Source organism: Grampus griseus, assembly GCF_964374135.1.
Source record: "Grampus griseus genome assembly, chromosome: 3".
Lineage (NCBI taxonomy): Eukaryota > Metazoa > Chordata > Mammalia > Artiodactyla > Delphinidae > Grampus > Grampus griseus.
The window spans coordinates 124,178,639-124,206,337 of NC_139019.1; the positions used below are offsets into that span (position 1 = coordinate 124,178,639).

General features: G+C 39.7%; 1 protein-coding gene across 1 annotated transcript in view; it reads right to left on the bottom strand.

Annotated features, from left to right (window-relative positions):
* Window positions 1–27,699, bottom strand: part of HTR4 (5-hydroxytryptamine receptor 4) — a gene marked incomplete at both ends in the record, with an annotated part of 128,453 nt that overhangs the window by 26,161 nt on the left and 74,593 nt on the right. Inside the window, 2 exons of the mRNA XM_082652097.1 lie at window positions 22,277–22,477; window positions 23,755–23,880. Coding sequence (XP_082508223.1) covers window positions 22,277–22,477; window positions 23,755–23,880 — 327 coding nt within the window. The remainder of the gene's footprint in view (window positions 1–22,276; window positions 22,478–23,754; window positions 23,881–27,699) is intronic.

A 27,699-nucleotide genomic window follows, 5' to 3' on the forward strand; every position in this document is an offset into this window, starting at 1 on the left:
GAAGAGTCAAAGAAAAAATGCATAGAGACAGCCTGGGGGCTAAGTCTATTCTTTAAGATTTTTCACCATTTAATGATGAGCCACCCCCTTATATCCCTCACTTTATGCAGTTCACTTTGTTAATTTTTACAACCTCTTCCTTTCTTTTCTTAATTCAAAGCATAACTAATAGAACAATGGCTATATTCTTTGAAAAGGTGGTGGTAGGATGAGTTGGGAGAGAGGGTGCAATGAGAAGGAGAGCCTAGTGTTAAAGCATGAGAAGAGCGTGCCTCAGGCGCTGCAAGTGGATCATACCCTTCCCTACAGGGCATCAAAGAGTAGCTAACCACATTGTACCAGGGAGCTCCCTGTGGCCAGCAAGACAGTGGGGTATCCTGATCTGGACCAGAGTATAGAACAACAGACCAAACAATGGGAGAGGGAATTACTCAGGAACTAACTTTCTCTACCTGTAAAACTGACATGGTAGCCAAATCTAACTAAAGCTAACTCAGTAACGGAAAGAACCATGATTAGCTGGAATTCTCTCCACACTCATCACTTATTTAAGAAAGGCAAATTATATCACAGTGGCAAGTTTTCCTTGAATGGCTGTATTAACAATCATCAGAGGTTTACTAACATAGAGCTGATGAATTTGGAGTACATAAAAATATACTTTTTTCTTCAAATTTTGCTCCCTTCCTTATTTCCTGCTAGAGGGCCTAGATTAGATATTGGTTTTGTACATTTACCATTTTTCCTCCTTTTTCTTGGTAATAGCATCCCAAATCCTTTGGGAATTCTCTTCTCTGTTGCTGTCATGTAGCTGGGAAAAAAAATGATGGGACTGACTTTTCCAGCCGGGGAGTGATCCAATCAGACATTTTCCTGGGACTCTGAATGTCATGCAGATGCAAAAATGGCAAAGTCAGAGAAGGTTCCTCTATTCCCACAGCAGCTTCCTGGTGGGGCTGAGAGTAGCTCCTGCTCCTTGGATCTTTGGGCAGTCGTGCTCTTGCCCCTTTGGGTCCTCATTCTTTAGCTCTTCCTTCAATTAAATAAGTCACCTCATATTTTCCCACAAAATTTCCTTTTTGCTTAAGTTGATCTTATGTGTGCAAGTGTGTCCCCATCTCCCAAAAGATATGTTGAAATCCAAACCCTCGGTGCCTTGGAATACGGCCTTATTTGGAAATAGGATCTTTAGAGAGGTAATAAAATTAAAATGAGGCCATTAGGGTGGGCCTTAATCCAACATGACTGAAATCCTTTCAAAAAGGGAAAGTTAGACACAGACAGATATGCTCAGTGAGAAGATGGCATTGTGAAGACAGAGGATTGAAATGATGCTTCTACAAGCCAAAGAACACCAAAGATTGCCAGCAAAACAACTGAAGCTAGAAGAGACAAGGAAGAATCCTTTCCCTACACGTTCAGAGGGAGCAGGGCCCTGCTAACACCTTGATTTCAAACTTCTAGCCTCTAGAACTGTAAGACAATAAATATCCTGTTGTTCCAGACCACCCAGTTTATGGTACTTTGTTATGATAGCCCTAGCAAAAGCTAATAAAGTTGGCTAAAGGCAGCCTCTGTTACTTGCAACCAAAGTACCTTGCCTCAATAAAAATGGTTTTGAATGCCAGATATGTCCTTCATAGATGCTTTGTTCTAAGTAAGAATACCTTTGTTTTTATTCAATATACCTCCAGATCATAGCTCAAATTATAGCATCCCTTCATCTACCAACCCAAAGAAGGCAATCAAGGGATAAGTGAAAAATATTGGGTTGGCCAAAAAGTTAGTTTGGGTTTTTCCATAACATCTTACAGAAAAACCCAAAGGAACTTTTTGGCTAACCCAATAGATATCCCCCCTACCTTTGCTGTATAATTTATAATTTTTGAGGTTTGGAATAGATGTCAAGATATTGGGTAAAGATAAGACTTTAGGAATTTGGGTTGGATCTCCATTGTCATATAAATCTAAAAATTCAAAAAGACAAAGCCAAATTAAACACCTTGCAGGACAGAAGGTATATTTGAGGAAGCAAGATGTTCTTCTGACCTCCATAAGTAGATACGGATGTTTAGAGGATTATGTTGGGAAGACAATAGAATTTACAGAAGAACATGTAGATTATATTCAAAGTATTTGAATACATGGTTATATTGGTGCTCATAACATTTTTATGAAAGCCTTTCTTTCTAAGTCTAACTTGGCAGGGTGACTGTCTGATTCCCATGGCATGATGAATATCCTGTCAACAATAAGAAATCCCCAAGTTCTGCTGTCCAAATGTTCTATGCTTTAATTTGCATTACCCTAGGCTATTAGGAGCTGCTGCTACAGAGAAATAAATAATGGTGACGGGTTTCCTTTTGAAATTCAACTTCAAGGGGAATCCTGTGGATGTAGTACACATGCTACCAATCCCTTATGCATTTACATACATAGTCAGTGCCCTGGACAATGAGTGCTTGCAATAAAGTTCCTTGGACAGCTCATTTCCCAGGGGGCTAAGGTGGGACACAGCCATGGTTTCTCGCACAGAGAGCTGTAGAAAGTTACTCTTGCATGATGTGAGGTGGCTGGGCAAGCCTGGGAAAAATCCTTCATTTCCTACCTTAAAAGTTAGCAATAAGTAAAAGGAAAAAAGAATTTCATTTTCTTCAAATTATACCGATTGAATTGTGAATAATAGTAAGGATGAATAAGAAAAATACCAAATTCTGTCTATGTATGTGTTTTACTTAAATCTTCTCCTCTACATCTTCAATCTGGTGCTATATCTTACAGTAAAAATAATATGATTTTTAAGTGGCACGGAGTAGAGAATATAAGGTTTTTACCTGGAGCTCAAATTAGAGCACTCGATTTTATGGGCCCAAGATTCTTACCAAGGCCTTGGCATCCTTGAGACAGCTGCCATAAATAAGCCACCTCATATTCTTCTAATTTCTTTCCTTATATCTTTCCAATCTTTGCTTTCTAGCAAAGGATCTGAAAAATAAACATCCTCTTGAAGGCTGCATTCAAGAGTGTAAATTAAGTATGTGAAAACAAACATCACTCAATAAAATGATTAATAAAAATTGAGTTCTAGGGCTTCCCTGGTGGCGCAGTGGTTGAGAGTCCGCCTGCCGACGCAGGGGAACATGGGTTCGTGCCCCGGTCCGGGAAAATCCCACGTGCCGCGGAGCGGCTAGGCCCGTGAGCCATGGCTGCTGAGTCTGCGCGTCTGGAGCCTGTGTTCCGCAACGGGAGAGGCCACAACAGTGAGAGGCCCGCGTACCGCAAAAAAATAATAATAATAAAATTGAGTTCTAGTGTTAACTGACCCTTAAAATGCTAACTTTTGTCTACAGATCAAGGACCAGATAGAAATCAGAAAACTCGATCTTTACCTATCATGGTTGCTTTTTAATATTTACATTTGGATTATATTACCAGTGCTAACAACAAATATATTTGTCCTATTATGAACTGCCTCCCAAACACATGTACAACACAAATACACAGAAGTAGCTAGTTAAATTTGCAAGTTATTTGGAGTTTAGGCAAAGCACACTTGCTGAGTTAATAATAAGTTACTTTTCATTTACTTACCAAGAGGTCTACCTGTATCATCTCATTTGGGCCTCACAACTACTTCTGAAATAGGAACTATAAATGCACCCCTTTCACAGATGAGGAAACAGAAACACAGAAGTGCTAAGATTTGTCCAAGGTCCCACTGGTGGTAAGAACCAAGCTGGGATCTGGCCCAGGGAGCCTGACACAAGGGTCAGAAGGTTAATTTCACTACTATCACTTCACTCTGCCACCTTCCCAAAATCCCCAAGGGATTATTCTAATTCTTTACAAGCCACTTTGGAAACATAAAAACAGTGAATCTCAAAACTTGAAGGATCCTCAAAATCCTGAAATCCCCAAGTCCCCTCTAAAATGAGGTATATCCAAGCCTGCATGAATGCACTAAGGACTGGAAATTCACCAAGTCCTACAACAGTACATTCTAAACTCAAGGCTCTCCTGAAGTTAAAAAGGTCTCCTTCAAAATGGATTTTCTGTAACTTCCAGTTTTACCCTCTGTCTCAATTTAAAATTTCTATCTCTAATTCTTCTTCTGCACAGTACTCCTACAGATATCTGAAGAGAGCTTCTACATTCCTCTTAAGTTTTATTTTCTGCAGGTAAAAATATTCACAGTTGTATTCAACCAGGGTTGATTCTGCATGCCAAAGGATATTTGGTAATGTATGGAGACATATTTTGTTGCCATAACTGGAAAGGGTGATGCTACTGGCAACCAGTGGGTAAAGATCAGGGATGCTGCCAAATGTCTTACAAGGCACAAGACAGCCCCCTACAACAAAGAATCATCTGGTCTACAAGAACAGTAGTGCCACATTTGAGAAACTTCGGTTTAGAGGAGGTGATTTTCACCAACAGCAGGGGCTCTGTGTCCTCTGTATGTTACAGTGTGCCATTCCCTCTTAAGAGTGGGAGCCACAAGGAGAGCATAATACTCTTGGTGTATCCTATACAGACCAGAAAAGAAAGAACGTTACCTTCTATCCTGCCTGCCATAACTTAACACAACCTGTGGGACACCCAGCAGTACAAGACACCTGCACCTTCTCAGAGCTATGATCTAGGACAGGAGGTGAGAAAAGTCTACCCCTAACTGATTTATAAGTTCCAGAGATGTTTGCCTGTTCACAATTGTATCCTCAATGTCTAGTACAATGCTAGATATAGAGTAATGCTCACAAAAGGGCTGAATAAATAGTAAACCCTGAATAACTACCAATTAAAATAAATTACATTAAAATGTGGAACCAGGTTTTTGGGATGTGAAAGGTCATATCTAGTAGAGGGATGGGGAAAGGCTATCTCCAATAAGTGTCTTTTAAGTTGGATTTCAGAGACTGGGCAAGGACAGTGGAGGAGAAAGTATAATCCAGTTGCTATAAAGAGCATGGACAAAGACCTGGACACAGAAATTGTATATATATAAATATATATCCATCTATAAATATACATGCATGTATCCACATACCCATATAAATATAACAGAGTACAAGTTAACTGGATGGTAGAGTGTTTATATGGAAGTAGAAGTAAGCCTCGAAAACTGGCTGAAGGGCAGATTTCAGAGCAATGGTTCTCCAACATAGTGTGCTTCAGAATCACCTAGAGAGCTTGTTGAAACACCGATTGTAGGCAGATCTTGAATGAGGCCCAAGAATTTGCATTTCTGATACGTTCTCAAGTGATGTTGCTGCTGGTGGTTTGGAGATCACACTTTGAGAACTACTGTCTTAGAGGAGTGCTATACTCGGAGGAATCACCAAAAGTTCTTTTTGAACTGGAAAATGTCCATCACAATCAACACTGCTCTACCAAAGGAGCTGAATTACAACAAACTCAAGAGACAGAGTGGTTGGTTCACAGGCTAGGTGGATAGTATTCATCAGAAAAACCAATTCTGTCTCATCTCAGGACTAATCTATTAGGTCTGTTCTCTAGACTTCCATTGGACAATTGGCATTCTTTTTTAACTAGAAAACTTTTACACAGTGGTTAAGTAAATGTTCAAATGACAAGTGAGGTTCCAGATGGTCAGGATTAACTAAAATGTAGCAAGGATATTTACAAAGTAATATCTTATGCAAAACAGTTCTAACTATTGCTCACAAAACTCCATTAAAACCCACTTTGGTAGACCAGCCATCAGCTTCCCCAACCACAGCCATGTGTAAATGTGTGAGCAAATTGCTTTTAAATGTCTCTGGGGACACAATTTACTTTGACAACTCTTAGAAGGCAGTCATGTATTTTAAGTTCCATGCTAATCTCTTCCCCACTCTACCTGCAATTAAGGAAAATTCTTCCTCCTCACTTCCTGCCCTCCCAAGCACAGTGAAGGCAGAAAGAGCAAACAGAACAACCTGGAACCCTAGACTCTCAGAATCAGAGGAGATTTTAGCAGTCATCGTACGTTTTTGCATCTGGGTACCAACTCTGTGGTCTTGGGATCAGTTACTTAACCTCTCCAAGATTCAGTTTCCTCATCTGTAAAGTGGAGATCATTATGTCCAGCTCATTGACTGGCTGTGGGAATTGATGAAATAATACGTTTAAAACTTCGGAAGTTCCTGGCACATAAAGCTTAATAAATAGCAATTACTATTTTTATTCTCAGACCCTCTGATCTTATATGTATACATATACTTATTTCATGCATGTTACTGTAAACAAAGTTAAATACATTTTGGAACCAGGGACTCTAAATTATTTAACAAATAAAATAGAAGCCACTGGGTTCAAAATCTCTCTTAGTAGTTGATTCTAAGAAACAAAAGGTAAATGAGTTGGTCCCTAAAGGTGAATGGAAACGATAAGACCATACTGGCTACAATCAAAGGGGTTGATTAGAGGTAGTATCCTCTCATAGACTTAATCCAGGCCCAGTTCTTCTAACTGAGATGGCTGAAGACAGCATCCTGGGTGATCACTGAGCCCAAATTTCCAATCAAGATCAGCTAAAGACCCCTCCCACCCCCCAGGCCTGAGTGAGCCAGAGCCCCCTGATCAGCTGCTACTTTAACCCGGTCCTGTCTGGGTGGGGAACAGACACCCTCAGGTGACCTAGATGTAAAGGCAGGGCCAAATCCAAAGCTGAACCCCAGGAGCTCTGCGAACAAAGAAGAGAAAGGGAAATTTCTCGCAGAAGGCTCAGGAGCAGCGGATTAAATCTCCACAATCAACTTGATGTACGCTGCATCTCTAGAATACCTGAATAGACAACAAATCATCCCAAAATTGAGTCAGTGCACTTTGGGAGCAACTGTAGACTTCGGGTTTGCTTTCTGCATCTAATTTGTTTCTGATTTTATGTTTATCTTAGTTTAGTATTTAGAGCTTATTATCATTGGTAGATTTGTTTACTAATTTGGTTGCTCTCTTCCTTTTTATATATATATATATTTTTTCCTTTTTCTCTTTTTGTGAGTGTGTATGTGTATGCTTCTTTGTGTGATTTTTCTCACTATAGCTTTGCTTTTACCACTTATCCTAGGGTTCTGTCTGTCCTTTTTTTTTTTTTTTTAAGCATAGTTTTAGCACTTGCTATCATTGGTGGATTTGTTTATTGGCTTGGCTGCTCTCTTCTTTCTTTTTATTACTCTTTTATTTTTTTATTATTATTATTTTTTTGTGGTACGCGGGCCTCTTACTGCTGCGGCCTCCCGTGTTGCGGAACACAGGCTCTGGATGCGTAGGCCCAGTGGCCATGGCCCACAGGCCCAGCCGCTCTGCGACATGCAGGATCCTCCCGGACCGGGGCACAAACCCACGTCCCCCACATCGGCAGGTGGACTCCCAACCACTGTGCCACCGGGAAGCCCTATTTTTTGTATTTTTAATAATATTCTTTTATTTTAATAACATTTTTAAATTTATTTATTTATTTTTCTTTCGTTCTCTTTTTTCTCCCTTTTCTTTATGAGCCATGTGGCTGACAGGGCCTTGGTGCTCCGGTCAGGTGTCAGGCCTGAGCCTCTGAGGTGGGAGAGCCGAGTTCATGACATTGGTCCACCAGAGACCTCCCAGCCCCATGCAATATCAATCAGCGAGAACTCTCCCAGATCTCCAACTAAATGCTAAGACCTGGCTCCACTCAACGGCCAGCAAGCTGCAGTGCTGGACACCCCATGCCAAACAATTACAAGACAGGAACAAAATCCGACCCATTTGCAGAGCGACTGCCTAAAATCATAATAAGTCCACAGACACCCCAAAACACACCACCAGACGTGGTCCTCCTCATAAGAAAGACAAGATCCAGCCTCATCCATCACAACACAGGCACCAGTCCCTTCCACCAGGAAGCCTACACAACCCACTGAACCTACCTTACCCACTAGGGGCAGACACCAAAAACAACAGGAACTACGAACCTGCAGCCTGTGAAAAGGAGACCCCAAATGCAATAAATTAAGCAAAATGAGAAGACAGAGAAATACAGAGCAGATGAAGAAGCACGGTAAAAACCAACCAGACCAAACAAATGAAGAGGAAACAGGAAGTCTACCTGAAAAAGAATTCAGAGTAATGATAGTAAAGATATCCAAAATCTTGGAAATAGAATGGAGAAAATACAAGAAACGTTTAACAAGGACCTAGAAGAACTAAAGAGCAAACAAACAATGATGAACAAAACAATAAATGAAATTAAAAATTCTCTAGAAGGAATCAATAGTGGAATAACTGAGACGGAAGAACAGATAAGTGACCTGGAAGATAAAACAGTGGAAATAGCTACCGCAGAGCAGAATAAAGAAAAAAGAATGAAAAGAATTCAGGAAAGTCTCAGAGACCTCTGGGACAACATTAAATGCACCAACATTTGAATTATAGGGGTCCCAGAAGAAGAAGAGAAAAAGAAAGGGACTGAGAAAATATTTGAAGAAATTATAGTTAAAAACTTCCCTAATATGGGGGAAAGGAAATAGTCAACCAAGTCCAGGAAGTGCAGAGAGTCCCATACAGGATAAATCCAAGGAGAAACATGCCAAGACACATATTAATCAAACTATCAAAAATTAAATACAAAGAAAAAATATTAAAAGCAGCAAGGGAAAAATAACAAATAACATACAAGGGAATCTCCATAAGGTTAACAGCTGATCTTTCAGCAGAAACTCTGCAGAGTCTCCCTCTGCCAGAAGGGAGTGGCAGGACATATTTAAAGTGATGAAAGGGAAAAGTCTACAACCAAGTTTATTCTACTCAGCAAGGGTCTCCTTCAGATTCGATGGAGAAATTAAAACCTTTACAGACAAGCAAAAGCTAAGCAAATTCAGCACCACCAAACCAGGTTTACAACAAATGGTAAATGAACTTCTCTAGGCAAGAAACACAAGGGAAGGAAAAGACCTACAATAACAAACCCAAAGCAATTAAGAAAATATGAATAGGAACATACATATTGATAACTACCTTAAATGTAAATGGATTAAATGCTCCAACCAAATGATATATACTGGCTGAATGGATACAAATACAAGACCCATATATATGCTGTCTACAAGAAACCCAACTCAGACCTAGGGACACATATAGACTGAAAGTGAAGGGGATGGAAAAAGATATTCCATGCAAATGGAAATCAAAAGAAAGCTAGAGTAGCAATTCTCATATCACACAAAATACACTTTTTAAAATAAAGACTATTACAAGAGACAAAGAAGAACACTACAGAATGATCAAGGGATCAATCCAAGAAGAAGAAGATATAACAACTGTAAACATTTATGCACCCAACATAGGAGCACTTCAATTCATAAGGCAAATGCTAACATCCATAAAAGGGGAAATCGACAGAAACACAATCATAGTAGATGACTTTAACACCCCACTTTAACCAATGGATAGACTATCCAAAATAAAAATAAATAAGGAAACACAAGCTTTAAATGATACATTAAACAAGATGGACATGTAGGACATTCTGTCCAAAAACAACAGAATATACTTTCTTCTCAAGTGCTCATGGAATTCTCTAGGACAGATCATATCTTGGGTCACAAATCAAGCCTTGGTAAACATAAGAAACTTGAAATCATATCAACTATCTTTTCCGACCACAACGCTATGAGACTAGATATCAATTACAGGAAAAAATCTGTAAAAAATACAAACACGTGGAGGCTAAATAATACACTAATAACCAAGAGAACACTGAAGAAATCAAAAAATACCTAGAAACAAATGACAATGAATACCCGATGACCCAAAACTTATGGAATGCAGCAAAAGCAATTCCATTGTATTGTTTATAGCAATACGATCCTACCTCAAGAAACAAGAAAAATCTCAAATAAACAACCTAACCTTACACCTAAAGCAATTAGAGAAAGAAGAACAAAAAAATCCCAAAGATAGCAGAAGGAAAGAAACCATAAAGATCAGATGAGAAATAAATGTAAAAGAAATGAAGGAAATGATAGCAACAATCAATAAAACTAAAAGCTGGTTCTTTAAGAAGATAAACAAAATTGATAAACCATTAGCCAGACTCATCAACAAAAAAAGGGAGAAGACTCAAATCAATTGAATTAGAAATGATAAAGGAGAAGTAACAACTGACACTGCAGAAATACAAAGGATCATGAGAGATTATTACAAGCAACTATATGCCAATAAAATGGAAAACCTGGAAGAAATGTACAAATTCTTAGAAAAGCACAACCTTCCAAGACTGAACCAGGAAGAAATAGAAAATATAAACAGACCAATCACAAGCACTGAAATTGAAACTGTGATTAAAAATCTTCCAAGAAACAAAAGCCCAGGACCAGATGGCTTCACAGGCAAATTCTATCAAACATTTAGAGAAGAGCTAAAACCTATCATTCTCAAGCTCTTCCAAAATATAGCAGAGGGAGGAACACTCCCAGACTCATTCTACGAGGCCACCATCACCCTGATACCAAAACCAGACAAAGATGTGACAAAAAAAAGAAAACTATATGCCAATATCAATGATGAACATAGATGCAAAAATCCTCAACAGAATACTAGCAAATATAAGCCAACAGCACATTAAAAGGATCATACACCATGATCAAGTGGGGTTTATTCCAGGAATGCAAGGATTCTTCAATGTATGCAAATCAATCAATGTGATAAACCATATTAACAAACTGAAGGAGAAAAACCATATGATCATCTCAATTGATGCAGAAAAGGCTTTCGACAAATTTCAACACCCATTTATGAGAAAAACCCTCCAGAAAGTAGGCATAGAGGGAAGTTACCTCAACATAATAAAGGCCATATATGACAACCCTACAGTCAACATCGTTCTCAACAGTGAAAAACGGAAAGCATTTCCTCTAAGATCAGGAACAAGACAAGGTTGTCCACTCTCACCGCTATTATTCAACACAGTTTTGGAAGCTCTAGCCACGGCAATCAGAGAAGATAAAGAAATAAAAGGAACCCAAATTGGAAAAGAAGAAGTTAAGCTGTCACTGTTTGAGAATCTGTCACTGTTAGAGAATCTGAAAGATGTTAACAGAAAACTACTAGAGCTAATCAATGAATTTGGTAAAGTAGTAGGATACAAAATTAATGCACAGAAATCTCTTGCATTCCTATACACTAATGATGAAAAATCTGAAAGAGAAATTAAGGAAACACTCCCATTTACCACTGCAACAAAAAGAATAAAATACCTAGGAATAAACCTACCTAAGGAGACAAAAGACCTGTATGCAGAAAACTAAAAGACACTGATGAAAGAAATTAAAGATGATACAAACAGATGGAGAGATATACCATGTTCTTGTATTGGAAGAATCAACATTGTGAAAATGACTGTACTACCCAAAGCAATCCATAGATTCAATGCAGTCCCTGTCAAACTACCAATGGCATTTTTCAGAGAACTAGAAGAAAAAATTTCACAATTTGTATGAAACACAAAAGACCCTGAATAGCCAAAACAATCTTGAGAAAGAAAAACGGAGCTGGAGGAATCAGGCTCCCTGACTTCAGACTATACTACAAAGGTACAGTAATCAAGACAGTATGGTACTGGCACAAAAACAGAAATACAGATCAATGGAACAGGATAGAAAGCCCAGAGATAAACTCACACACCTATGGTCACCTTATCTTTGATAAAGGAGGCAAGAATATATAGTGGAGAAAAGAAAGCCTCTTCAATAAGTGGTGGTGAGAAAACTGGACAGCTACATGTAAAAGAATGAAATTAGAACACTCCCTAATACCATACACAAAATTAAACTCAAAACGGATTAAAGACCTAAATGTAAGGCCAGACACCATCAAACTCTTAGAGTAAAACATAGGTAGAATACTCTATGACATAAATCACAGCAAGATCCTTTTTTACCCACCTCCTAGAGAAATGGAAATAAAAACAAAAATAAACAAATGGGACCTAATGAAACTTCAAAGCTTTTGCACAGCAAAGGAAACCATAAACAAGACGAAAAGACAACCCTCAGAACGGGAGAAAATATTTGCAAATGAAGCAGCTGACAAAGTATTAATCTCCAAAACATACAAGCAACTCATGCAGCTCAATATCAAAAAAGCAAACAACCCAATCCAAAAATGGGCAGAAGACCTAAATAGACATTTCTCCAAAGAAGATATACAGATTGCCAACAAACACATGAAAGAATGCTCAACATCATTAATCATTAGAGAAATGAAAATCAAAACTACAATGAGGTATCATCTCACACAGGTCAGAATGGCCATCATCAAAAGATCTACAAACAATAAATGCTGGAGTGGGTGTGGAGAAAAGGGAACCATCTTGCACTGTAGGTGGGAATGTAAATTGATACAGCCACTATGGAGAACAGTATGGAAGTTCCTTAAAAATCTACAAATAGAACTACCATATGACTCAGCAATCCCACTACTGGGCCTATACCCTGAGAAAACCATAATTCAAAAAGAGTCATGTACCAAAATGTTCATTGCAGCTCTATTTACAATAGCCAGGACATGGAAGCAACCTAAGTGTCCATCGACAGATGAATGGATAAAGAAGATGTGGCACATACATACAATGGATATTACTCAGCCATAAAGAGAAACGAAATTGAGTTATTTGTATGTAGTGAGGTGGATGGACCTAGAGTCTGTCATACAGAGTGAAGTAAGTCAGAAAGAGAAAAACAAATACTGTATGCTAACACATATATATGGAATCTGAAAAAAAAAATGGTTCTGAAGAACCTAGGGGCAGGACAGGAATAAAGACGTAGAGAATGGACTTGCGGACACGGGGAGGGAGAAGGGTAAGCTGGGACGAAGTGAGAGAGTGGCATGGACATATATACACTACCAAATGTAAAACAGATAGCTAGTGGGAAGCAGCTACATAGCACAGGGAGATCAGCTCGGTGCTTTGTGAACACTTAGAGGGGTGGGATAGGGAGGGTGGGAGGGGGGGAGACGCAAGAGGGAAGAGATATGGGGATATATGTATATGTACAACTGATTCACTTTCTTATAAAGCAGAAACTAACACACCATTGTAAAGCAATTATACTCCAATAAAGATGTTAAATAAGAAAAAAAAAAAAAAAAAGGATGGCCACTTCTCTCATCCAGAGGTAAGGCATCTGCCCCCTTCCCACAGGGCTGCCCTGAGACTTGTTTGACCAACAGAGTACATTGGAAGTGTTGTATGCCAGTCCGAGGCCCAACTGTTAAGAGGACCCTTGGTTTCTCAGAGCCAGGAGCTGTTACATAAAAAATCTAGCATGCATCAACATGAGATCATGAATAGGGACCAAAGGGGAGAGACTCCCTTCTGTCAGAGATATGGATTGGTTCTCCATCTCTGTCCTGGTTTTTTTGTTTTTTGGGGGGGTTTTGTTGGCCATGCCACGTGACTTGCAGGATCTTAGTTCCCCAACCAGGGAGTGAACCCAGGCCCCAGCTGTGAAAGAGCCAAGTCCTAACCACTGGACTGCCAGGGAACTCCATCCTCGTTTTTTATAGTACCTTGGAGATATCTGTGACATAGCATTTTTCTAACTGTAATAATTATCCACTTCCTTCTCTGCTACAATTACTACTATTCCTACTATACACACCACCTATTTTTTGAGAACATATTCTGTGTCAGAAGTATATTCTACATTATATCTAATTCCTACAGCAACTCTGCAAGGCAACATTCAACATCCACATTTTAAATATAAGGAAACTGAGGCCCAGAGAATTTAATCCATTTGCCCAACATCACACAGCCAGGATATGGTAAAACTGGGACTTAAACCTACATTTGCCAAAGTCCATGCCGTAGTAATGCTGACAAAAAGCAAGGCTAGACAGAAGTAACCCTATCTAGGAAGAGGAAGGAAAGTATGCAGTGCCCTTTAAGCTTTTTTAGCTGAGGACACAAGAAAAAAGACATATTTAAAGATTAACCTGATAGATAAGATAATACACAGGAATAATAACTAAGAAGCTACTGCAATAATCCGAAATGGGATGAAAAAATGTATAAAGAGGAGGAAGATGGGTTTGAAAGATATTTATGAAAATATAGCTATGACTTGGCATCCAGCTGGTCATGGTAAATAAATTAAAGATGTCCTCAGAGAATTACCTTTAAATGACTAAAAGTTGACTAATAAATGCACCTTTCATGTACAAAGTGGAAAAGGATATCTGTTTACGATGGAAATTTCCATTCTGAGCACACAGGGTTTGAGAAGACAGAAAGATGCTTAAGGCAAGATGTCGAACAGGCAGCTAGCTGTTCAACAGAGGCAGAGGACCCAGCATGGGACAAGACTGCAGGAGAGATGAGGGCAGGCAAGCAAAGCCACAGGATGGGTGAGGTCTCCAAAAAAGAGAAGGGAGATACCCAGGGCTGGAAGGCTGAGGGTCTAACCTTGAAGGACACTCAGCTATGCAAATAGGAAGAAAAAGACAAGTATCAGTGTCTAGGAAGGCACCCACAAGAGTCACCAGGAATTTGCATTGGGAAAGGGAAACAATAATGGAATAATAACTGTAGTTAACATTTATTGAATGCTTACTAGTTGCCACATACTAGTTTAAGTTCTTTGCATATAATCAGTAATTTAGTCTTCACAAACTCCAAATGGAATATACTATAATTAATACAATTTTGCCGATGAGAAGATTAAACTCAGAGAATTTCAATAACTTCCTTAAGATCATACAGTTGGTAACTGGTCAATCTGGGATTGAATCCAGGAAACCTAGCACCCCAGGCCTCGTTCTTATATATCTATATATCAAGATTTCTAAAAGGGGAGAAAAGCTAACACTAAAGTCATATCAAACCACAAGTCACATCTGAGAGCATTCTATGCTCAGCTAAACATGCCTGGAGCAGCTACAGGGGATCTGTAAGAAGAACACAGAAACAGATGAGATAAAGGCTGACTCTCAAGGAGCTGGTAGTCTAGGGTGAGACAGATAAATAAACCAATTATTAAAATGAGTGATAACTGCTATGTTAATATTTAACATTCTATGGGAGCTCAGAGAAAGAAATAACAAATTTTCTTCGGGAATGAAGCTCAGCCAGTTAGTGGAGAAGGTGAGTATTGAAGAAGGGTGGATGGTCCACCAGGAAAAGAAAAGAAACTCAAGATACAGGTGCAACATGGAATTACGAGGAAACACACCATACTCAGGAAATGATAACAGACCACTCATGGGTGGGAGTAGAGACACGAAAGACAAAGACTGAGGATAATTCTGGGGAAAGGACTGAAAGATAAGCTAAGAATTTAGCCTATATTTGATAATGTGAAACTGAAAAACCTCTGGGGCTTTGCACATGCTGATGTCTAGAACTGTCGCTCCCCATACCTCACCTTCTCCCCCTTCACCTACTGGCATCTACATCATCTACAGATCCCAGCTTCAGCATCACTTCTTCTGAAAGCTTTCCCTGCACTGGAGGTCACATGCTCCAACAACTTCCTTGACTTCCCCTTATTCTATTTCAATGACCACCAATTTTACTATAATTACCTATTCACTATCTGTATTCTCCACTAGACTAAAATCTCTGTGATTCAGAGCTTTTCTGATTGTTCACCACTGCACCTCCAGTGCTCTACTCACCTTGTGGCAATTAGTAAGCACTCAATAAGTATTTGATGAAATTAATATAAAAATAAGATTTCATATCCTCTAGCATGAAACTCAACAAATATTATTATTACATACAAAGCATGAACCTCAAAGAGTATGTGAGAAGGGGAAACTTATAATCCCCACTCCTTGCAGAAATGTATTTCAATCCTATTGGGAAAACAAATGTAATTGTGTGACACAAGTTCACAGTGACAGACACTTTTCATTTATACATTGCAAAATTGAGTTATGCTCCGGGGAGATCGTTAAGAAATGCAGGCACACTTATCTCCAGCACAGGATGAAATATGCAATCTTTAAGTCAGAATTGTATGTTTTACTGTACAAGCAAAATTGTTTTAAAAGAAAATCTGTGACTGAGAAACTGTTGGAGGATTTTTGCAGATAAAACACATCAAATTCCTGGGCTGCCAAGCGGAAGGGTGACAATTCAGATGGACATATCAAAGAGAAAATCTTGCAGTGCTATAGATGATGGTACCCTCAATGAAGTGAAATAGCTTTTTTAAAGGGAACTATATTTGAGCCAAATGCAGGGCAAAATACAGCATGATCAGAGAAAGAGGATAGGAATGGTTAAAAGTCTGAGAAGTATGGCATATGAAGCCAGTGGAAGGATCTAGCAATATGTGGCATAATATAAAGAAGACTTGGGGATGACACACCTCTGTCATGTTGTAGAGGCTCCATAAAGATACCTGTAAGTCCTTTGGTCAGCTTAAGAGAAGTTGATATCTGCTATCCTCGTCTGCCCAACATCCCTCTTTCCAGAAGGAAATGCCATTTTCCTGCAACATATGCTTCTGGTAAAGCTGGCGGTCACAGTGCCTCACCTCTGACCAGCAACCTGATGTGTCATCCCCACCCCACGATGGTTAGTCATGAGGAGAGCGTCTGACTCAAGCAAAGCCAACCAAAGTTCTTCAATGAGAAATAGCATTTGTTTCTCTTCTTTGGACTCATGAGTTAAGGATGGTTTAAGACATATGTTTGCCTATAGCTATTTTTCTGAACACAGCCTGAGAATGAATCCAACAACAAAACAGCATAGGGACAAAGAGACAGATATAAATATGGGTACAGACATAGAGAAATAGAGACAGAGAGGGAGACACAGAGAGAAAGAGAAGGAAAGAAGGAGACAAAAAGGAGAGGGAGACAGAGACACAGGGAGAGAGCTAGACTAGATGATAATGTTCAAGCCCTGCAGAGCCATGTCTGAAGCCTGACTTTTCAGCTATGAACCAATCAGTTTATTTTCTGTTACATGATGCTGAAAAAGACCTCAGTAATACATCATCCGAGAAGCAAGTTGGTAAAAACACTATACTCAGGCAATTCATTAGGATATATACAGAGAAAGCCGTCCTCAAAGTCTTATTTAATAAACCCATTTGAATAAACTAAAAACATGTTCATAACAAGTCTGCTTATTGTATGTGAAATGATTGGGATTTAGAGGGGGGTACTATTTACAGTTGTTAACTCTCTAGGGTGTACAGCGGTGGAAGTGGAGAGGAAGAAATGGGGACATTTTTACTTGTGAAATAACTTTTTTTTTTTTTTACAATGCTCAGGTATTATTATTATGATTTTTTAAAAACTGTGATGATTATAAAAGATCTTGCCAGAATAGATCAAACACAAGGTCATGAACTGGGGTGGGGTGATCGAAGATGACGGTGAAGGTCCTCGCGAGGAAGAATCTGCCAACAGGAGATGGTGAAGGCTCCCTTGGGGGTAGATCCTAGGGCATTTTGTGAGGAGGCAGAGAGAACTCACTGGTCAGAAAGATGTCCATGCTCCCCACCTTGTTCTGACCTCAGAGGGAACTTCTAACACTAAAGTCAAAATGTTCTCAGCGATTTGAGGAATGTGCTGTCCCAGGAGCACTTTCAGCTAAAAGGCTATTGTGGACATGCTTACATTCAAGAAGTATTAACTTCTAGTAAAGAGAAAACTGAATACATATTTCAGAAATTAGTAAAAATGAAGGCTCCCAACAAAAATCCAAACGACCATCCAGCCTAGCCAACACTACCCCCTACTGTGCCCATATAACCATTGTTAATAGTTTGGTACAATTTCATTCCTACTCTCTCTCACACTCACTCATTCATGTACACCCAGATACAAACATCTATATATTTACTTTATAAAAGTGGAATTAGGGCTTCCCTGGTAGCACAGTGGTTGAGAGTCCGCCTGCCAATGCAGGGGACACGGGTTCGTGCCCCGGTCTGGGAAGATCCCACATGCCGCGGAGCGGCTGGGCCCGTGAGCCATGGCCGCTGAGCCTGTGCATCTGGAGCCTGTGCTCCACAACGGGAGAGGCCACAGCGGTGAGAGGCCCGCATACCGCAAAAAAAAAAAAAAAAAAAGTGGAATTATTCTAAACATTAAAGTCTGAAACTTGCTTTTCTTCCCCACATAATAAACCAGTGATATCTTTCTAGGACAACACATGAGCTATTTCTCATGGTTTTTAATGGCTGCATTATGTTCCACTTAAAAACCAGTACTCTGTTACAAATACTTGGTTGGTTTTAATTTTCACAGTAACTCAGATTTAAAATAATCAACTGTATGTAAAGCTTTAATGCAGTTTTTGACCTCCCGTGACCCATACTATATGATGCATGTATTTAAATCATATTTTGGAAAATACTTCTAATGAGTCAATAAACTTCCATTAATAGGTTTCGATTCTCAAAGCACCAGGAAGCACAGTGGATAGAAGATGGTGGTTGGAGAAATGCATTCAATAATATATTAATGAAGTCTTGCATTTTACTTTGATACAGAAGTCTGCCATCTGGGTGGAATTAGGAATCAAGGTGAGCATTCTTGCTCGAGAGGCACTACCCTATATCAGTCACCCCCAAAGACTGAGGGCAGCTTTAGAGAGAAGGACAAGATACCTTGCTAGGAGTCACTTGGCGAGCAGCAACATCACACCTCTCTGAGACATTCACTCTGTACTTCAGGCTGTCTCATGGCAGCCCAATTGTCATGCTGGGAGGAATACAGCAAAATAGAAGCTAGATGTAAATAAATCATACTCTTGCAGGCTAAAATGTCCTGTAACATCCAGAGTGAACCTTCTGCCTCAATGAGAATGTCACTCTTGGGACAGGAAATGATGGGAGATAAATGGTAAGTTTCCAAGACTCCCAGAAGAAAACAAAACCATTTGACTCCATTTAACTTACAGTATTAGAATTTTGATGTCCACTATCAGAGAAGGAAATGGAATTATTGGCAGAACTATTAAAAAAAGAGAATGTGCTGAACGGTCCATTTGTTCAATGGTGTTTACAAAATACCTAAGTCAGTGTTTATGTAATTACTAGTAAACTATCAATCTCCCAATTAAAAGGTAAGTTCTGTGAGGGGAGGAGCCTTGTCCTTATTCATGTCCTTGATCTTTTTCCTATTGGGGGAGATAGAGACATTTAAGAAAAAATTAAAGAAAAATCAATTGTGGTTTTAATCACAATTGCACTAAGTTTTCAAAGGAGAAGGATGGTTTTGATTGGCTCAGAGAGGACTTCTGCAAGGAAGAGAGGATTGAGCTAAAATGTGAAAGACATTCAAGAGAGGAGGGAGCAAAGGAGCTTTCTGGGCAGAGGGATGAGCCAAGGCTGAAGTGGCTGAGCACAGAGCACTGGAAAAAGAGAAAAAATGTCGAGTGAAGCTGGTGAAGGGCATGAAGGGCATGACATGGGGATGGGAACACAGACAGGAAATAGATGGTGCAAAACCCTACAGGTCAAGGAATTTGGTCTTATCCTCGATGCAATGAACAGCCATTGAAGGGTTTTAAGCAAAGGAACAACGGGATAAGAGCTGCAGTATTAAAAGATCACTGAGATCTTGTAAGTATCAAGCGGATTAGCAGGGATAAAATAGAGGATAAATTAGTGGGGATAAAATGGGAGATTGTTGCAGCGACATACAAGAGATGATATTAGCTTGCACTAGGATGACAGAAATGGGAAGAAATAGACTAGGATCTGTGCAGGAAGGAAAATCAGTAGGACTTGTCATTATTTAAATGTAGGGGATAAGGGAAGACCGCGTCTAGAGTAACTACCTGGTTTCTGGATGTGGCAGCTGCTGGAAAAGCCATGCATTGAGCAGGAGGTCCAAGTTTGGTAAGAAAGATCATGAGTTGTATGGATAGTTACAAGAAACTGGAACTAACACCCACTAACATGGAGGGCTGCACCAAGCTGGGCCAATGCTATGCCTTAAATGGATCATCTAACTTCACCCTAACTGCCATCTGATAAAATAGGTGCTACTGTCCGCATTTTCAGAGGTAAGAAAACCGAGGCTCAGCAAGGCTTAGTAACTTATCACCATTCTCAGAGCTAAAAGCTGGCTGAGCTGGGATTTGAACCTGGATTACCTCCATTCTAAAGCCGATGGTTCTTAATTACCAGCCCATACTGCTTCATGACAACTGAGGCCTACTCAGGGAAAATTTCATGGTTTCAAAAGGTGATAGTCAACCTGGAACTCTGAAGCCAAACCTTCCTAGGAAACCTTCAATTCTTCTCTCAAGGCTGCCCAGAGAAAACCATCCACATCAGGAAGATGATTCTACGTTTTCCCCCATTCTTCACTCCCCACCCACTCAGGCTTTTTGCCCAAACCTCAAGGTTACCTCCAGGTGCCCTGATCTCCTCAACTTTGCCTTCTCCAAGTTCCTATAATACTTTTAGTCTCACCACTTATTTTGGCAACGATCACATGCAGGCTACCCTGCAGGATGTCCATATATTTTCTGTTTCCTCACATTTTATTTTTTCTAATGTGAACTTTTTTTTACAGTATATACTGACTGTCTTAAAAAGTCTTTCATGCACTGAAATCAGATTGTTGCAAATAAGCTAATAAACACAAATTTCAAATTGTGACACTATGGTTCTGCCTGCCAACCAACAGTTCTGTTTTACCCATGTTACCCTCTCTAGTTGTAGAGTGGAATCTCATTATACATTGCATTTAAATTATGTACATTCATCTATACGTTCTTGGCAGAGCAAGAGAGAGAGAACATGTACAATTTAAATAGATCAGGCCATTACGCATGCCATTCTAATCAATAAGCACCTGTTCCATAAAATTGGAGATGAATTTGCTGTTCCCTCAGCTGGTTTCAGTCCCTAAGGATCTTTCACAGCATGAGTAATTACCTGGGAAAACTCTGGTTTTAGTGTATAAAGGTACATTTTTTGTTTTATTTAAAAAAATGTTTATATCTTTATTGGAGTATAATTGCTTTACAATGTTGTATTAGTTTCTGCTGTACAACAAAGTGAATCAGCTACACATATACATATGTCCCCATATCCCCTCCCTCTTGAGCCTCCCTCCCACCCTCCCTATCCCACCCCTCTAGGTTGTCACAAAGCATCAAGTTGATCCCCCTGTGCTATGCAGCAGCTTCCCACTAGCTATCCATTATACATTTGGTAGTGTATATATGTCAATGCTACTGTCTCACTTCGTTCCAGTTTCCCCTTCCCCCCCACCTCTTCCCCTTCCTCAAGTCTGTTCTCTACGTCTGCATCTTTATTCCTGCCCTGCCACTAGGTTCATCAGTAAAAGGTATATATTTTAGGTATAGCACAATCTCTAATTTTAAGTCAACTATTCTTCCTATTCCTCTAATAAAGAAACAGTGACCTATCCCAAGACTAGGTGGAAAGCTGGGTCTTCTGGACTAATCAAGAGACAGTAAGAGATTGTCCCTGGCAATTCTGCTAACATGAGATATTTCACACCACACTTTCTTTTGGGAACTACCCTTAAGATATGACTACAGTGATGGCAGCATATGTTAGTGTAATAGTATGACTTTTCAACTGCATTCTGACTTTATTATTGAATATAAATAAGCAGGAATTGGAAAATGAAAAGTGCTGATACAAATGGTAAACATGCACCTCCAACAAATGAGGCAAAGATAGAAATCTTTAGGCCTCCTGAAGTCAAATGTGAAGAAGAAGAACACATTTATGCAACAAGAATGAAATGCTAGCTTGGGTCCAAAAAGCAAACAATTATTTGGGATTTTATAATCACCTTTGACTTTCTGGAAAAGAGGCTCCCCGGTCACAGGCACAAACCTAAATATGCACACAAAATGATGATACAGACACATTTTCAGAAGGTCATGTTCAAACAGAATACTCTCGTTCTGAACCACCCTGCTGCCTACTGGGCAGAGAGATTAATTCTTGCTTCTCAGCATCCTCAGAATTTTCTTCGTGCCATCAGTATACAACTTAGGGCTCTATCTGTGGGAAACATGATTGCAGCTTAGACCGTAAGCTCCTTGCAGGCAGGTTCTTGGCCTTACTAATCTCTACGTCTGCAGCACCTTAGAGAATGCCTGACTAAAAAGGGTGCTGTGCTAAAGCTGGAGAGTGAATGAATACGTGAATAGCCAGATTTACCTCTCTGAGATTCATTTCCTCTAATGAATTAGGGAAGAAAGAAAGACACAGCCCAATAGCCATCCGGCTGTTGTCTCCAGCACGGAGCTCCACTACGCAAATGGCTCTGGCCTTACCTATCCAGAGAAATACAGCACAGGTGAAAAATCGATGCCGTTGTGAGCAGGACATCTAGAGATGTCCGGACGAGGCAAAACATCTCCCCATAAATCCAGACGTCTTGAACCAGCTCAATGGCACCAAAGGGCATCACCAGCACTGACACCAGCAGATCCGCAAAGGCAAGAGACACAATGAAATAATTGGTTTTTATTTTCCTGTGGGTGAAAAAGTATAAGGGAGGAAGCAGTGGGAAGGATGAAGGAAGGAGGTTAGGGGGAAAGGAGTAGGAGAGAAAAGAGGCGGGAAAGGAAGCAAAGAAAGAAGGAAAGAAGGGAGGGAAGAAAAGGAAAGAAAAGTCAGATGTGCAACATATTCTGTGAGATTCAGTTTCCCCTTCTGTCACATGCGTGGTCCAGTCACTTCAGACTTCTCCAGACCCCTTTGCACCAGAAGCCCTCTCTTGCCCTCCCCTGTGACCACAATGGCCTGACTTGAGCCCCCGATGCACAGAGTCCCTGAGTCTCAAGGGTTTTTACAGGGTGCTCTCTCTCCCCACCGTTGGCCTAGCTACACTCCATCTACCCTTTAGGCCTCGGTTTAGTCATTCTCAGAACACCCTCCCAAGGGGCCCCCTTAAAAAAAAGTGTCAAATTCCACCGTCTTCCACTCTTTGACTACCATGTGCCTCACATTTGCCACACTTGTTAGAATTTAGTTTTTACACTTTCTTGATTAGAGCATGTCTTGCTTAAAGAGGAAGCAGCAGATGAGATAGGACTGCATCTTTTATCCCCCTTTACAGCTTGGTGGCTCTTAATCTAGCCTGCACACTAGAATCACCTAGTAAATTTTTCTAAGTATTGATGCCCAGGTCTCACCCCAGATCAATTAGTCCAGGGACTCTGTGTGATTAACCCACTTACCCACCCCCAAGTTTGCCAGATAAAATATAGGGCGCCCAATTAAATTTGAATTTCAGATAAACAATGAATAATTTTCTAATATATCACAAATATTGCATGGGACATACTCATGCCACATATTAGTAATTTTAAAAGGGTCTTCAAGTGATTCTAAATGCAGCCAAGGATGAAGCAAAAAGAGCAGAAGACCCATGTTTAAATCCTAGATCAACTACTAGTCATCTACCCTTTCTCTGAACCAATTAATAAAGTGGGGAGGTTAGATTAGATGTGCTCTCAGCAATTATATATAGAGTGATCACAACTATTACAGAAAAAACAACATAGGAAACAGAGGAAAAAAGACAGGATAGAAATTCACTTATGTGCTTGTACTACTGGTTATGTTAGAACTATGGGATTATACGTGATTTTTTTCCATGCTCTATTTTCCAAACATCATTCCCATGAATCTTTTTCCCTTCATAACTACAAATTATAATGGAAATTATAAATTCAGACCTCAGTTTTCCAGGGACAGCCCAGAACTCCACCCAGGTTTCCTCATGAGGTTGCCTCACGTGACTCACCTGAGCTGCCTGTCCCTGCACACAGCCACCATCACCAGCAGGTTCCCCAAGACTGCCATCAGGATAACAGCCGACAGAAATGTGAGCAGCACAACTTTCTCCACTGACCCGAAACCCTCCTTGGAACTGGAAGACACACAAACACAAAGAATTGAAGGAAACTCTGAGACACAGGAAAGAAAATTAGTCTTTTCCTCATTCATCTTCAGGAAGGTAACTTCACTATCAAAGCTGCAACACACATATATTGTGCACCTAATATATGCCAATGTCTGCACTTGTCACTTTACATGTTATCCCGGTTAACTCCTACATAATGAGGAGGCTCAGAGAGGTGGATTAACTATCTTGAGATTGCACAGTGATTCTCCATCAGGGAACTTGAGGCTTTCCTTCAGAGCACTGACCTCAGCTTGTGCTCAGAAATGTTTTTTGGTTGATTCTTGTTTGGCACACCTACTCAGCTAGGTTGTAAGCTCCATGGGGCAGGGACACCGTCTGTTTTATCCACTGACAAATTCAATTTCAATGTATCATTCATATTTATCGAATGCAGGAAAGATGACTTTGAATGAGTGAATGACAGTAACTTGAACCACTGTGTGAATACAAGGACCACCCTGTTTTCAGTACCGCATCCCAGCCCACGCAGAAGCTGCTGTGTGCATGTGGGCTGTCCAAGGAGTAGGTCATGGCTGAAGGCTGTTCTTATATGGCTGACCTGGACAAACTGATCCCGTATTCTGCAAAGCCCATTGGAAAGACAGCAGACAATCAATAAACTCAGGGACTCCTTTCACTGCCCTGAACTACATTTCTTTTGGTGCCCAATATAACAGTTCAAATTTGTGTTCTTGTAAATTTCAGCAACTGATTTGATTCTATAAACCCTGGCCTCCTACTGTCAACTCAGCATTTTGTCTTACTAACTTGGAAGTGAGTGTCCCCTATCAATAAAAGCATAATGAATGCAGGTTATTCAGAAGCTACAGGAAAAGTTTCATTTTTAATAGAGTAGTAAAATGTTCTTTTTAAATGAAGTTTCAAAGGATCTTAAAACTCTTAGACCCAAACGCACATTTCAATACAGAGAAACTAAGGCCCAGAGAGGGGAACTGAGTTGTCAGAGCACATTAGTGGCTAGTCTGGGAGAAGCTGCTTGTTCTGTAGGCCACCACTAGGAACACAGGTCCCACTGAACCAAGAAAGATCTGTCTTTACTGAGCTCTTCTGACTGAAAACCAAGATGGCTGCTGGTCCCAAATCGCAGCAGCCCATGAAGTCTGGGCTCTGGCTTTGTCCAAAACTTTTTCCATTAGGCCTGGCATGGAAGACAAGGTGACAACTGGAATAAGGAGTCAGAAAGTTCCACTCTGCTCACAAGTGGTTTTATTGCTTCACTTAAGTCCTTATGACTAGGGTTCAGATGAAAAGAAATTTGAGGTACGTCCATCTAAATCACCCTTCCACACCTAAATTCCAACTATCGACAGTACGAAAAATGGACAAGTAAGATTTAACTCAATGAGGAAAAAGAATTCAGTAGCATGTTTTGGCTATCCAAAACTATTTTGATTTTAGGCCATGTTAATTGAGGTAAAGTGTCTAATAAAGGAGGTGATAATGCTCTTTTCCTTGTCCTTCTCAGAGGCTCTGATTCAGAGCCCCTCTGAAACTTGTTCCCCCCTCAAGGTCTCTACACTTGTGCCTTCTTCCTGGAATGCTTCTTCTCAATATTCAGGTCTCAGATTAAAATTAACTCCCATTTAATGTGCCACAGCCAACAAACATTTTTCATTTTCTTTATAACATTTATTGTTATCTGAAATTACTTATGTTATTTTCTGTGCCCTACCCCCACAGACTCACTTTTGGTTATCTTTTTCACCACAATTCCCAGCACCTGGCACGGTGTCTAATCTACAGCATGTGTAGTGTAAAGGTGGATGCAGTACATAGGAAGTGCACAATTACTTGCTGAGTGAAAGACACTGTGTTCATAATGGTGAGGTTTATTCTTCAATGTCTTTGAAGACAGGCTGCAGGTATAGAAAAGCTTTTACCTAGACAAGAGAAGACCCAAGGATGAGACATAAAAGCTATTTTTAACTATCTGAGGACAGTCCTTTGAAATAAGAGTAGATTTATGCATTCATTCATTCATTCCACAATACTTTGTTGTTGTTTATTTTTTTGCTGCGTTTAACATACAACTCTTAACTGTATAAGAGTTACATATTATAAAGAAAACTTCTTAAAGCAAAATATACCCTCTTTGCTAAAACAGCTAATTAACCAAGAGACGATGCTTTAAGTATATAGAATATTCTCTTTAAAACATGCTTTAAAAATTATTTATATGTTTATGATAAATTTTCCTTAGAAAATTTTGTTAAAATAAATAGGAAAAAAATTAAAGGGGTTCTCTGAATGCTTCATTATTAAATAACCCAAAAGTTTTTTTTTTTGAATTTTATTTTATTTATTTTCTTATACAGCAGGTTCTTACTAGTCATCCATTTTATACACATCAGTGTATACATGTCAATACCAATCTCCCAATTCATCACAGCACCCCCACCACCCCACCACTTCCCCCCTTGGTGTCCATACGTTTGTTCTCTACATCTGTGTCTCACTTTCTGCCCTGTAAACCAGTTCACCTGTACCATTTTTCTAGGTTCCACATACATGTGTTAATATACGATATTTGTTTTTATCTTTCTGACTTACTTCACTCTGTATGACAGTCTCTAGATCCATCCACATCTCAACAAATGACCCAATTTTGTTCCTTTTTATGGCTGAGTAATATTCCATTGTATATATGTGCCACATCTTCTTTATCGATTTGTCTGTCGATAGGCATTTAGCTTGCTTCCATGACCTGGCTATTGTAAATAGTGCCACAATGAACACTGGGGTGCATGTGTCTTTTTGAATTATGGTTTTCTCTGGTTATATGCCCAGTCGTGGGATTGCTGGGTCATATGGTAATTCTATTTTTAGTTTTTTAAGGACCCTCCATACTGTTCTCCATAGTGGCTGTATCAATTTACATTCCCACCAACAACGCAAGAGGGTTCCCTTTTCTCCACACCCTCTGCAGTATTTATTATTTCTAGATTTCTTGATGATGGCCATTGTGACTGGTGTGAGATGATATCTCATTGTAGTTTTCATTTGCATTTCTCTAATGATTAATGATGTTGAGCATTCTTTCATGTGTTTGTTGGCAATCTGTATATCTTCTTTGGAGAAATGTCTATTTAGGTCTTCTGCCCATTTTTGGATTGGGTTGTTTGTTTTTTCAATATTGAGCTGCATGAGCTGTTTATATATTTTGGAGATTAATCCTTTGTCCGTTGATTTGTTTGTAAATATTTTCTCCCATTCTGAGGGTGTCTTTTCATCTTGTTTATGGTTTCCTTTACTGTGCAAAAGCCTTTAAGTTTCATTGGGTTCCATTTGTTTATTTTTGTTTTTATTTCCATTACTCTAGGAGGTGGATCAAAAAAGATCTTGCTGTGATTTATGTCAAAGAGTGTTCTTCCTATGTTTTCCTCTAAGAGTTTTGTAGTGTCCGGTCTTACAGTTAGGTCTCTAATCCATTTTGAGTTGGTTTTTGTGTATGGTGTTAGGGAGTGTTCTAATTTCATTCTTTTACATGTAGCTGTCCAGTTTTCCCAGCACCACTTATTGAAGAGACTGTCTTTTCTCCATTGTATATCCTTGCCTCCTTTGTCATAGATTAGTTTACCATAGATGCGTGGGTTTATCTCTGGGCTTTCTATCTTGTTCCATTGATCTATGTTTCTGTTTTTGCGCCAGAACCATACTGTCTTGATTACCGTAGCTTTGTACTGTAGTCTGAAGTCATGGAGTCTGACTCCTCCAGCTCCATTTTTTTCCCTCAAGACTGCTTTAGCTATTTAGGATCTTTTG